Source organism: Balaenoptera physalus (genome assembly GCF_965194825.1).
Source record: "Balaenoptera physalus genome assembly, chromosome: 3".
NCBI classification, from domain to species: domain Eukaryota; kingdom Metazoa; phylum Chordata; class Mammalia; order Artiodactyla; family Balaenopteridae; genus Balaenoptera; species Balaenoptera physalus.
The window spans coordinates 8057960-8070936 of NC_138890.1; the positions used below are offsets into that span (position 1 = coordinate 8057960).

General features: G+C 51.8%; 1 protein-coding gene across 2 annotated transcripts; it reads right to left on the bottom strand.

The window, feature by feature from the left end:
• Nucleotides 1–1914: 1914 nt before the first annotated feature.
• On the bottom strand, nt 1915–12256 carry RAB3D (RAB3D, member RAS oncogene family). Of its 2 annotated transcripts, none has more exons than XM_082456954.1 (5): nt 12110–12256; nt 10468–10733; nt 9608–9726; nt 9393–9517; nt 1915–4879 (listed from the first exon to the last, which is right to left on the bottom strand). In XM_082456954.1, the coding sequence occupies exons 2-5, from the start codon at nt 10693–10695 to the stop codon at nt 4692–4694; spliced, it is 660 nt and encodes a 219-aa protein (XP_082313080.1). In that variant the 5' UTR covers nt 10696–10733; nt 12110–12256; the 3' UTR covers nt 1915–4691. The 2 variants fall into 2 exon arrangements, with proteins under 2 accessions (XP_082313080.1, XP_082313081.1); XM_082456955.1 differs by having other exon boundaries at nt 12058–12244.
• Between the last annotated feature and the right edge of the window lie 721 nt (nt 12257–12977).

Below are 12977 nucleotides of genomic sequence, written 5' to 3' on the forward strand. Positions count from 1 at the left end.
CTTTAATCTTGTATCTAGATGATGGACGTTCAGTAAACTTATTTGATCGTCATTTCATGATGTATGTAAGTCAAATCATTATGTTATACACCTTAAGTTTATACAGAGCTGTATGTCAATAACTGGAAGAAAAAGAAGAAATGGACTGTTTTTCCTGTTTCTGACACCAAACGTGTGGGGATTTTCCACACCAAACAATTCTCTGGGGGCACCAACAGAGTGCCCTACAGTTCAATTCTGACACTGCCCCGAGTTAGTGCAGACCCCACAGTTTAAGGGCTCAGTCCCGCAAGACCGGCTCCATCTCAGATGCCAGTCACCAGTATTAGGTCCCCAGGGCACCCATACTTCTGTCTGACGTGGCTACAAAATCAGGGGGTTCCCGCAATCCCCCCTCCGTTTCAGGTTTGATCATTCGAATAACTCACAGAACGCAGGAAATCCTTTACTTACTGTTACCAAGGATATAGCTCAGATGGGAGTGACAGGTTTTTTTTTAACATATTTATTTATTTATTTATTTATTTATGTATTTGGCTGTGCCGGGTCTTAGTTGCAGCCCACGGGGTCTTCGCTGCGGCGTGCAGGATCTTTAGTTGCGGCATGTGGGCTCTTCATTGTGGCACGCATGTGGGATCTAGTTCCCTGACCAGAGATTAAACCTGGCCCCCTGCATCGGGAGCTCGGAGTCTTAACCACTGCACCCCCGGGGAAGTCCTGATAATTTGTTATTAACTCCAGCCCCTCTTTCCTCCCTGGAGCTCCATCCCAGGGGTTGGGGCTGATGGTCTCAACCCTCTCATCATAGTTTGGTCTTTGTGGCAATCAGCCCCATCCTGAAGCTACCTAGGGGTCCCCAGCCTAGCTTGTCTTCTCATTAGTGTACAAAAGATGCTCTTATCACTCTGGATATTCCAAGGGTTTTAGGAGCTCTTTGCCAACAACCAGGGGCAAAGACCAAATATTTATTTTTATTTTTTTGTATCAGACAGGAAAGAGCTGGGTGCGGTAGTAAAAAATTTAAAAATCCCTGCCTTTGAGGTGCAGATATTACAGTGAAGGAGACACTTGTTTAAGTTAAACGAGTAAATTATATAGTATTTTATATTCTAGGGGCTGTAGGGAGGAGGGCACCAGGAAAGGGGCAACAGAAATGCTGCGGGAGGGTTTGCAGCCCTAACCCGGGTGCTGGGGAGGGAGGTGGGTCAACAGTTTATTTTTGAAGTGTGATTGACCTACAACACTATGTTAGTTCCTGTTACACAACATAGCGGTTTGATAGGTTTGATATTTCTATGCGTTTCAAAATAATCACCACAATAAGAAGGTGAGATTTGTGCAAAGACCTGAAAGAGGGGGTGAGTGAGGGGAGCCACGTGACTCCAGGCAGAGGGAACAGCCAATGCAAAGGCCCTGAGGCAGGGGCCTAGTGTGTTCAAATAGCGGCAAGGAGGGGCAGAGCAAGTTTGGGGGGCAAGTGGGAAGAGTGACAGGGCAGGTGACAGGGAAGAGAGTGAGGTGACAGGTCAGATCATGCAGGGCCTCGTGGACCCCGGGGAGGACTTAGGCATTTACTCTGAGTCAGGTGGGAGCCATGGAGGGCTCCCGCCAGTGGGACGTGACCTGACTCAGGTACTCACTGGCGCCCTCTGGCTGCTATGGGGAGGACAGACATTCTTACTAGACTTAGTTGAGGCAATATCATCCTCTTTGCCCTCCATGCAGTGGAACCTTCCAGGGCCAAGGCGGTGACCACGAGGCCCAGCTAGAGGCAGCCCCAGACCTGAGCCTCCCTGTCCTGATTCGGGTTCTGCAGCATCACACATGGCCCTCGACCAACTATCTACTTGACTGTGATTTAACTGTCCTCTTCCTGGAGGACATTTCACTAATGGCAATAAAAGAACAACCCCATCTGGGCATAACAACTTTAATTTTTTTTTTCTTGTGGAGAAAAGAGCACATCTTTATAAGTGGACATCAAAGAATGGCTTACACAGGAGAACCACACCCAGAATATAAATGATCAGGTCCAGAGCTCTCTCTATAGTGTGTTTTGGGATCACTGGGGAGAAGCCAGTTAGTGGAATCAGCACTTCAACACTGAGATCAAATTTCACTACTTACTTGGTTTTTTTTTTCAGTGGAGTAGGAGAGAAAGATACAAGAACATGATCCCCAGAGAAGCCAAAGAAAGAAAAAGAAAAAAAGCATAACCCCAGATGGCAGTCGTGGCAATTTCCCACTGAAATTGCCTGTGGAAGGACAAGTTGCTGAAAGCAAATGGTAAGAAGGGACAGCACAGATGCAGGATACAGCCTCAAGTGACCTCCCCAGATGCCAGCCTCCCTGGAGTTGGGAAGCTGTTTTCCCACAGCCTTTGGCTTAATTTTTGTTTGTAAACTCAGCAAACTCCCGTTCTCTCCTAGTGATCTTTGAGGACATCAGTTTCAGTTACTCAGAGACCATCAGGAGTTAAAGCTCCCCCCCAAACATCACAAAATAAAAACTTACATTATGCTTAGAAGAAACAAGAAAAATTCTCCTACATCATTCCCAGTCTTAAGAGAACCCAGAGGCAGCTGTCTCAGTTGCTACTTGAAGCTGAACTGTTGAAAAATCTTGTGTAAACAGAAAGCTTAGGCCAGGTCAGGACCAAGATGCAGCCAAAGCTGTTTTTTATCACACGGGAGATGACAAGTCAGCTGGTCCCTCAGATAGTGACACTCTGAACCGCCATTTTTTTCTGGCAGCAGTTTAAGGAAAACGAACTGACCAACAGGGTCTTGACAGGCCATGGTGCATCTTAAGAAGCCTTTTTCTAGCTGCTTTAATTTCTCTTTTATGTTAAAGCAATTAACATTTTTGACTCCCGCCCCAAACCTTCAGATACTCTCTCATGGTGCATTTCTAAGAACTTGTCCTTTTCATTCATCACAGTCCGGTTGTTGGTATACAAAGATATCCGCACTTTGAAGCTCTAAGGACAGCCCATGGTTTGGGGTGAACAGGGCCCTCTAGAAATAAATTCTATCCTCAGCTTCTATAAAAGTTAAGAACTACATTAAACTTGAACCAGACCTTCCCCACTCTTGGAAGGAAGCAGCAGAGATCCTTAAGACTACAGGAAGTCATTCTGGCGCCAGGGGCTGGGAGACTGGACAAACCATATGCCTGGCCTTTCTCACAGTGTCTGTCAAGTTCTGGGGTGTCAGTGTTCCAGGGTAGAAGGAGGTGTCATGTCACCAGGTTTGGACTCTGGTGGGCAGGAAGGGCCACTGAGCTGAGGATGGGGCTGGGTGGGGGGCGGTGTCAAGATGTAGACCCCCAAACTGCACATCATCTCTCAGCAGGAGCCCCTGGGAGCTGGGGACCCCAACCTGGTGGGCTCCCCACTAGTGCCGCAACCAGGGAGACTGGTTCCCCGCCCATCCCCCATCAGCCTGCCACTCCCAAGCTGCACCTGTGAAATGCAAGCGGCCACAGCAGTTACCCAACCCTGCCTTCTCGTCCCTCCAGCCCAACCCCAAAGCATTCTTTCGAGTGACTCTTCTATTAGCAGAGAACGTCACTGGACCCTAGCGATGATATGGCTCGGGAAGCCAACACTACGTCTTCAAGGTTTTTCAAGTGGAAGGAGCCAAAGTCCTTACATGCAGAGCAACCAGCCAGCACAGGAAAACAGGAACGTTGCTCAATTTCCTTTTCTAGCAGGATGTCGGATGTGGAAAGAACCTTGCTTAAAACATTACCAGCCAAACAGGGCCCGGAGGAGGCAGGTCTGGGCAGGAGAGCCCAGGCTCCTGACTCTGAGTTAACTTCTGGTAAAAAGTCCCCAGCACGAACGCCAAGGGTTGGGTGATTCTCTGCCCGGCCTCATGCGGCCCATAGTTCTAGAATTCAATTCTGGAGCAGGGATGCAGTGGAGAAGCTGAAACAGTGGCAGGGTCGTGGGTGATGTGGAATTCTGGGGAAGCTCAGAAGGCACTTCTGGGGTCCCTGAAGCCAGGCTGGAGAATGGGGGGTGTGGGGGGGGTCTGACTCCCTCTTCCTTTACAACGGGAAAAGCTGCTTTAATACTGCTTTCACAGGCAGAGGATCTGCGGGCCTGAAAGGAGGGTTCTGGGAGGACTAAATCACCACCCTGCCTTGGAGCCTCCAGGTCTGAGAAGGTTCACAAGCGGACTGGGTGACCCTGAGAAAGGAGCCGCCTTCCACATCTCCAGGGATGAAGTCTGAGAATCCCCACTGCACGAGGGAGAAGAACCATCTTTGGCCAGCATGTGAACTCCAAACAATGCCCGACAAAGAAACGGATGTGGATAAGTGGTTCTAACCCAGAAGGCACTGTGGATGCCCCCTGCACCAGGCGGGGTGGGACACGCTGCCCGCACTACCCCCATGAAAGCGCCTGAAAGCAGCAAGATCGTGCACGCCCCTATCCCCAGACTCTGCCTGCAGTGCGGAGTCCCCAGGGTCTGCAGCCTGTGAAAGGGGCTGCTTGGGCAGGCTGGTGGCCATGGCCAGAGAATGCGCCATGCGGGAGTTGGCGGGGTGGGGGGTGCGGGGTGGAATGCGGCTGATGGGAGGGGAGGGGGGCGCCCTGAGCTTGGAAACAGCCCTTGTGGCTCATGCCTCAGTCACTGTCCCTGCCAAGGCAGGAGGGGGTGGGCGTGGGTGGGGGATCATCTCTAGCAGGGGCAGCTGCTGGTATGCGGGAGTGGGGTGTCCCCCAAGGCCGGGCCTTTCCCATTGCTGCCCGGGCTGGAGCTGGGTTCCAGGGACTCATTCATCTTCTCGCAGATGACGTCCACCAGGCGCTCGAAGACCTGCTTCACGTTGATGTTCTCCTTGGCGCTGGCCTCAAAGAATTTGAAACCTGCAGGGACATAAGATGGGAAGAGCTGTGAGATGCTGGGGGGGCAGAGCCTGGACTGTAGCATCACCGGAACCTGGGTTCCAAGCCCAGTTCTGCCCTTCGGGCAGCTGTGGGACCTTGAAGTATCTCTTTGTTCACAAGGCAGTGGCAGCAAGAGTCCAGGTAGTCACATTCTGGTGTCCAGCGGATATGGGGGTGCCCCTGTGTAAGTGGGGCTCATCTTCTATTCAATTTCTGCTGCATAGGAAGGCACAGCCAGGGCGCCCACAGAGCCAGATATTTATGTGGACCTTTTAAATGGAGCCAAGTATTTCACATGTTCTGGAACATATGTTCCAGGTCCAATAAAACAGAGGACTGAGCACTGGCTGAGGACTGGCTTCAGCCCAGGGGCTACCAGTTTGCAACCTCTGTCAGCCAGGTAACGGCAGGTTTCACAGAGTTCGTAGAGAGCATACAATACACAGGGTTCCTGGCCTACAGAATGCACTAAAAATGATAATAACAATAATAATAATAATAATAATAGGCAGTGCTTACATCATGCTTACTACGCAGCAGGCAACTGTTCTAAGCACTTTACATAAGTTAACTCATTTAAGGATGCTCTAAGGTTTATACTTTTTTTTTTGGCTGCACTGCACAGCTTGCAGGATCTTAGTTCCCCAACCAGGGACTGAACCCATGTTCCCTGCAGTGGAAGCGTGGAGTCCTAACCACTGGACTGCCAGGGAAGTCCCTATACTATTATAGCCCATTTTACAGATGGGAAAACTGAGGCACACAGAAGGAAAGTCACTCATGTAGATTCATACAGGGAACACAACCAGGCTGCCTGGTTGGAATACTAATAGATTAAACATTTCTAGTGTATCACCTTGGGCCTCGGGAGGGAGGGCAGGCTGGCTGATTCCCTTTGGGGAGAGGGATGGCGAGGTAGCTTTGAATATATTCTTAGCGTCATAGTGACCATCATAACTTTTTCTCATTAAAAAAACTTTTATCCCCCCTGGAAAAGGTGAGAGGTGGTACAAATGCTTTGGGGACTTGCCCAAGGTCCCTAGGCTATAAGAAGTGGCCCGCCAACCTGCAAATAAGGGAATACATGACAGACCTTCCTGCACCCTTAAAAGGTTGGTTCAGGCTCTGCTTGCTGGGAGCTGTCCCTGAATGGTCCCCAATGTGTCCCCATCTGCCATCCCCAAGGTAGGCCAGAAATTCAGACAAACGTCCACCATATTACACACATCACAGGGTAAACAGTCCTCTATCCCAGCACTTGTCATTATCATGCAGCACTATAAAAATGTCATTGTAGTTAGTTACGTGTGTAATTATCCATTTACTATGTCTCTGCTACTGGAACACCAGCGCCAAGAGGGCAGGATTTCTGTCTGCCTTGTCCACAACTGCAGGCCAGCTGGCATAGATCAGATGCTTGGAAACCACTGACTGAATGATTGATTAAACAGATGGATGGATGTATGTACAGATGGATGGATGGATGAATGGATGTGTAGATGGATGGATGAATGAATGGATGTGTAGATGGATGGATGAATGAATGGATGTGTAGATGGATGGATGAATGAATGGATGTGTAGATGGATGAATGGATGTATAGCTGGAGGGATGGATGAATGACAGAGGCAGGGCACAAACACAGATCTCTATTCTCAGCCTGGTGGTCATCAATGTCACCCCTCTGTCTTCCTAGGCAAATTTGGCATTTCCTTAATTGTGTCTGGCTCTGCCTCAAATAATCTGAGTTTTTTTTTCTTTTTGAATACTTTTTCTTCTGGTTATAAATACTCTCTGGAGAAATTCACTGGAGAAACTAGAAACTACTGAAAAATATCAAGAAATAGAGAAAAGCTGTGTGTAACCTCATCATCCAGAAACAATTACTATTGGTGTTTTGATATTTAGTTTTCCACTCTTTTTAAAAATATAAATACATAATTGTTGGGGTTCGGTTTGTAGGGGGTATGTGTGTGTGTGCACACGTATGTGCGTTTTTTCTTACAAAATTGGGATCGAATTCTATCTCCTACTTTGTCCTCTAACGTTTTAAATTTAATGCCAGAGTGGGAATCTCCCCTCACCCCCAGACACTAGATGTTTTCCGCAAGAAGGTGTGGGCAGGGGACTTCTCTGGCAGTCCAGTGGTTAAGACTCCGTGCTTCCACTGCAGGGGGTGCGGGTTTGATCCCTGGTTGGGGAACTAAGATCCCACTTGCTGCGCAGCCAGGAAAAAAAAAAAGGAAGGTGTGAGCAGCATCCTCAATTATTCTAGCCCACAGCCGGGCACCAAAAGCTGACTCCCCAGCACACCTGTTAATGAGACCCAGGCTGAGGTTCCCAGAAGACACAGGGGACAATGGAGCAGCTTAAATGGCACCACGAGGGAGCAGAGTCAAACCCCAAACGGAGACATTCCACAGAACAAAGACCCAGTTTCTCCAACAAACGATGGCAAGAAAAAAAAAAAAGAGAAAGAGGACCGTTATGGTCCAGGGGTCTGCAAACTTTTTCTGTAAAGGGTCAGATAGTAAATCTCTTAGGTTTTATGTACAAGCATCAGCAGTAGTTCAAAATCATGCTAGCTAACGCTTAGATGCAACCTACATGTATGCCGGACTGCTTCACACGTCATAACTCATTTAACCCTCCTGACAACCTGATGAGGTGGGGCTGTTATTATCTGCATTTCACACATGAGGAAGTGCAAGCCCAGAGAGCTGAAGTCACCGGTGCAAGATCACAAAGCAATCGAGAAATAACAGGAGTTAATGTTCAATCATGGCCAGCATTTGCTTATTTAATCTTTCTAACAGTCCTATGAAGTAGATGTGGTTTTCACCTGTTTCCTAGATGGAGAAATGGAAGCACAGAGAGGGTAGGTGAGGTGCCCAAGGTCACACAGCTAGTGGGTTGCAGAAGGGGATTCTAGCTCCAGAGTCTGGGTCCTTAACCTGCCCTCCCCCATAGGGGTTACAATGCCTCCCGCAAGGAAAGTCCTGGGGGGGGGGCCTAGAATACTAGAATACTCCAAGATAAGATTTTCTTTTAGCTTAAACTTTGAATTGATAATCCATTTACCTGATTCAGAAAGGTAGACTGAAAAGTCCCCTTCCCACTCTGGTGCCCTGGCCTGCCAGGTCTCAGACACCCAGGTCACCACTGTTACTAAATCCTTCTGTATCCTTCCAGAGTTCCTTTAAGCAAACATAAGTATAATATCCTTATTCTCACCCTTTTTATACACTAATGCGGGGGTTGGCAAACTTTGAGCTGCAGGCCAAATCTGGCCTGTCACCTATTTTTTTTTTTTTTTTACTGAAATACAGTTGATTTATAATATCATGTTATCGTGTTAGTTTCAGGTGCTGTTGCCTATTTTTGTAAATAAAGTTTTATTGGCAGCCAGTCATGCTCATTCATTGATGTATTATCTATGGCTGCTTTCAGGCAGAGCTGAGTGGTCGTGACACAGACCCTAGGACTGAAAACATTTCCTATTTAGCCCTTTAAGAAAATGTTTGCGGGCTTCCCTGGTGGCGCAGTGGTTGAGAGTCTGCCTGCCAATGCAGGGGACACGGGTTCGAGCCCTGGTCTGGGAAGATCCCACGTGCCGCAGAGCAGCTGGGCCCGTGAGCCACAATTACTGAGCCTGCGCATCTGGAGCCTGTGCTTCGCAACAAGAGAGGCCGCGATAGTGAGAGGCCCGCGCACCGCAATGAAGAGTGGTCCCTGCTTGCCACAACTAGAGAAAGCTCTCGCACAGAAACGAAGACCCAACACAGCCATAAATAAATAAATAAACAAATACTTAAAAAAAAAAAAAAAAAGAAAATGTTTGCTGGGGAATTCCCTGGTGGTCCAGTGGTTAGGGCTCCATGCGTCCACTGAAGGGGGCATGGGTTCAATTCCTGGTTGGGGAATTAAGATCCCACAAGGAGCAAAAAAAAAAAAAAAAAGAGAAGAAAAGAAAAGAAAAAGTTTGCTGACCACTGGACTAAAGGAAGAAGCCATACCCACCTTTCTGCAGTTTGCTTTTTCCACTCAACCATATACCCAGAGACCCCAGCACATAAAGAAGGCCCTCATCCTTTCTTACAGCTGCGTAGTGTTCCACCATGTGACTATAGTTTATGTGTAGCTGTTTCCCCCACTGTGAAACACTTGGGAGGTTGCCAAGGTTTCCCTCCACTAACGGTGCTGCAGTTTGATATACCTGCCACTTCCCACATGGGAAGTGGATGTCTGTAGGATAAATTCCCAGAAATGGTTTTGCTGAGTCTGGGTTCCCAGGGCAGTGGGGCGGTAAAGGGTATCTGTGGGTGAATCCTCTGAAATGAAATGCAGCAGGTGGTATACAAGTGGGTATTTTTCTGGGCAGATCTTCAAAGGGCAAAGGGTTGGTGACTGTGGTTGGACCTGGGACTCAAGCACAGGGTTGGAGGTTTGGTTCTGGGAGGTCCCAGGCCTGTGGCCCAGGCTGGGCACTAACCAAGGTCGTCAGCGAGCCTCTGGCCTTCCTCAGTGGGCACGACACGCTCGTCCTCCAGGTCACACTTGTTCCCCACGAGGATGACCTGAGCATTGTCCCAGGAGTAGGTCTTGATCTGCGTGGCCCTGTGGAGTTTGAGGGGCTGTGTTAGGCCAGAGATTAGGGTCAGGGGGAGAGGGCGAAGGTCAGGGGGTCAGTGGTCAGCAAGAACTCACCAGTCCTGCACGGCGGCAAAGGACTCCTGGTTGGTGACGTCATACATGAGCAGGAAGCCCATGGCTCCGCGGTAGTAGGCTGTGGTGATTGTACGGTAGCGCTCCTGGCCTGCCGTGTCCTGGGCACACAGTGGGGTCAGGCGTCTAGAAGCCACTCTATTCCCCACTCCACCCCTGCAGGCCCCTGTCTGAGGCTCCTGTCTCCCAGCCTCATAACCCCAGTTTGATGAGCAAGACATGGATCTGCCCTCACAGCCCCCCGGTCTAATGGGAGAAACATGGGCCTGCCCGTATAATCTCTCGTCTATTGGTGGAGACATATCCCCTGTCCTTGAGGGGTTCCCAGTCTGAGGGGTCAGTGGCCTTTCAAAGACTTATAAGCCCCTCTGACCTCATCTCCAAGAACCAGCTTCATGACCACAAATAAGAACCACATGGGCCAGAGGCTACCACCTTGATGCAGAGAGCCTGATGCTCGTTACCATGACAATCATTACCAGCAGGCGCTTTGGGAGCAAGAGCATGGCTCTGAAGAGGCTCAGTGGGGGCCTCTGGGCTTGCCCCGAGAGGGTACCCAAACCTCTTCTCCATTGGTCACCAGGTCTTCCAACCCAACTTGGGTTAGTACTGTCTCCCCCTCAGACCCTACAGGACAGGGCATATCCCCCTCATCTTGATGAATTCACCTCATAGATAATACCCCCTGCTACTCTTCACACCTACTCCAAGCCCCCTCCTCGACTCTGGACACTTGTCCTCACCCAGACCCTCCCCACAGCCCTACACCCTCGCCTGGACTTCCCTGGAGGAACCCCAGCCCCTGCCTGGCCAGCAGACCCACAGACAGCGGCCTGGCCCACCCAGATCTGCAGCTTGATCCTCTTGTCGTGGCGGTAGACGGTCTTGACCTTGAAGTCGATGCCCACAGTGCTGACAAAGGCGGGCGTGAAGGAGTCGTCGGCGTATCGGAACAGAAAGGACGTCTTGCCCACGCTGCTGTTGCCGATGAGCAGCAGCTTGAACATGTAGTCGAAGTTCTGGTCCGCTGCATCCCGCTGGCCCGTCGGGGGATCTCCAGCTGACGCCATCTTGGCAGGGAGCCTCCTGGGAGGGGAGGGCTGGAGCCCTGTAGGGAAATAAAACCACCAGGAATGGCTCCAGTGTCTACACCAGACCTGGGCTCAAATCCCCGCTCTGCCACTTGGAAGCCAACAGACCCTGGATGCGTCACTTGCCCTCTCTGGGCCTCAGTGTCCTCTTCTGGAAAATGGGGATGTTTGTCAAATGCAAGGGCCCAGGTTGGGGGTGCCCCATCTGGCCACTGAGGAACCAGACCCTGCGGAAGGTGCAGGTGTGGACTTTGCCCCAGGGTGAGCAGCTGGTGTGGCCCAGGTGTGAGCTGGGGGGAGGGGGGGTTGCCAGCTGGATAGAGTCCCCCCCTCAGGGCCTGGGTGTTGACTTTGGCAGGTGTTGGCCGCCTGCCTGCCCCCACCCAAGCTAACTTTAACTCCTTCCCTGACCCCCATGGGGAGGGGGCTTTCAGTGGATACACCCCAGGTTTAAAGCCCAGCTCTACCACCACATGGGTACTGCCACCTTCTGTTTGTCAAAGGGGCCGGGCCCATCTCCCTCCCAGTAGGGCTGACTCACCCCAGCCCCGGCTTCAGCCCACGGAGGCCAGAATGACGGTCCTCAAATCCAAGGAAACCACCCTCAGCCACCACCACGACCACCTGGTCCTGCCTTTCCTGGCAATCTGTCCCCACGGCTGGGCTGCTTCATGTGGCTCCAGCTCACCCCCTCAGCCCTCATGGCCTCAGTTTCCCCAGCTGCTTATGGCTGCTCCCTGAGCCTCACAGGGAGGCTGCAGAAGGCCTGGGTGAATAGGGGCAACCAGCAGAGGAACTCCTGGCAAAGCCATTTCTCAACTGCCCCGCGGGGCTTTTTTCCACTTTAAAGGAGGACCCAACTAGCCCCCCTTTCCTGCCCAGCCCTCCGCCCCACCCCGTGTTCCGGGAGAACGAGTTTGAGGAGGGGAAGAGAAAGGCAGGAAGCCTTTCCCCATGCAGGGCAGGGCCGCTGGTATGGGGGCCCCCGCCCCGCCCCATGCCCCAGCCCCAGCCCACCTGTCAGCCGGTCCCACCTCTTTCTGACCATCTGCTGACTCTCCCTCAAGCCTGGCACTAGGTAAGGGACCCCGGAGGGCTCGGCACTGTCCCCCGTCACTAGATGTGGGGCGCCCCAGCAGGTGCAGGGGAGCTCAGGGGCTTCCTCCCATCACCATATGGTCCCATCTCTTGTCCCCAGCTGGGCTGTCTGCCCCGCCCGCGCCCCATTAACGCTCCCCGATGAGCCCAGCTGGGTGGGGGCGAGGGAAGAGGCGTCCCCCGCTGCCTGCCTTTGTTCCCCAGGCCCCGGGCCTCCCCCTAAGCCCCTGTCCCCCCAAAGACCTGCTGGGACGCGGAGGCGCGGGTTGGGGTACGCTCCCTCCGACGGGGTCACCTCGCGTGGGGACGCCGCCCTCAGGTGTTCCGCCTCCGAACTCGCTGCGACCTGGCCCTGGTTGCGACCCGGACCCCGCAGCCGCAGCCGCCACCGCTGCCCGCAGCCACCCGGATCCCGCGCCGGCCCCGCCCAGGCGTGGGAGGAGGGGCCCCTCTCGGGGAAGGGCGGGGCGGGACCGGGGCGGGGACTGTGGAGACAGCGGATTGGGGGGCGGGGGAGGGGCTGGAAGTCGCACCGCGCGCGCAGCTGTCAGTTCCCTGACAATAAATATTTCATTTTCACTAACCATACGTGGAGCTCCTACTACGTGCACAGCAGCTAAGAGCACGGACTCTCGAGCCGGGTTCGAATCTCAGCTCCACCACTTTCTAGCCTTGTCGCTTTGGACATGTTAACCTCCCTGGGCCTCATTTTCCCCATCCGTCACGTGGTCAATAACGAGGGTACCCACCTCACAGGGTTGTGTAAGGGTTCTGATCTGAGTTAGTGTTTGTAACGTGCAGCGCCTGACCTAAACTGGGCTAGAGCCCTTTTCCAAATACCCTTAAGGGCCCTTAGAATTAACCACCGCCCCTCCTTTTACAGATAAAGAAACTGGAGATCAAAGGGGCAGACGCTTGCCTGAGGCCACACAATTTGGCAACGAGGCCCAGCTGAGGTCCCAGACTTTTCTTCAAGCCAACAGACGAGAATCTGCAGTTGTAACAGTTCAGGCTTGAGACTTCCCTGGCGGTCCAGTGGTTACGATTCTGTAATTCCATTGCAGGGGGCACAGGTTCTATCCCCTGGTTGGGGAACTAAGATCCCGCATGCCATGCGGCGTGGCCAAAAATTTAAAACAAAACAAAACACAGTTCAGGCTTTG

Bases quoted from the DNA above. Each gene is read 5' to 3' on its own strand.
- RAB3D (XM_082456954.1), bottom strand. From the start codon at position 10,695: ATGGCGTCAGCTGGAGATCCCCCGACGGGCCAGCGGGATGCAGCGGAC. The intron at 9,518-9,607 runs GTGAGTTCTTGC...CAAACTCCACAG, and splicing joins TTTGCCGCCGTGCAGGACTG to GGCCACGCAGATCAAGACCT. The intron at 4,880-9,392 runs GTTAGTGCCCAG...ATGTCCCTGCAG, and splicing joins GAGGCTCGCTGACGACCTTG to GTTTCAAATTCTTTGAGGCC.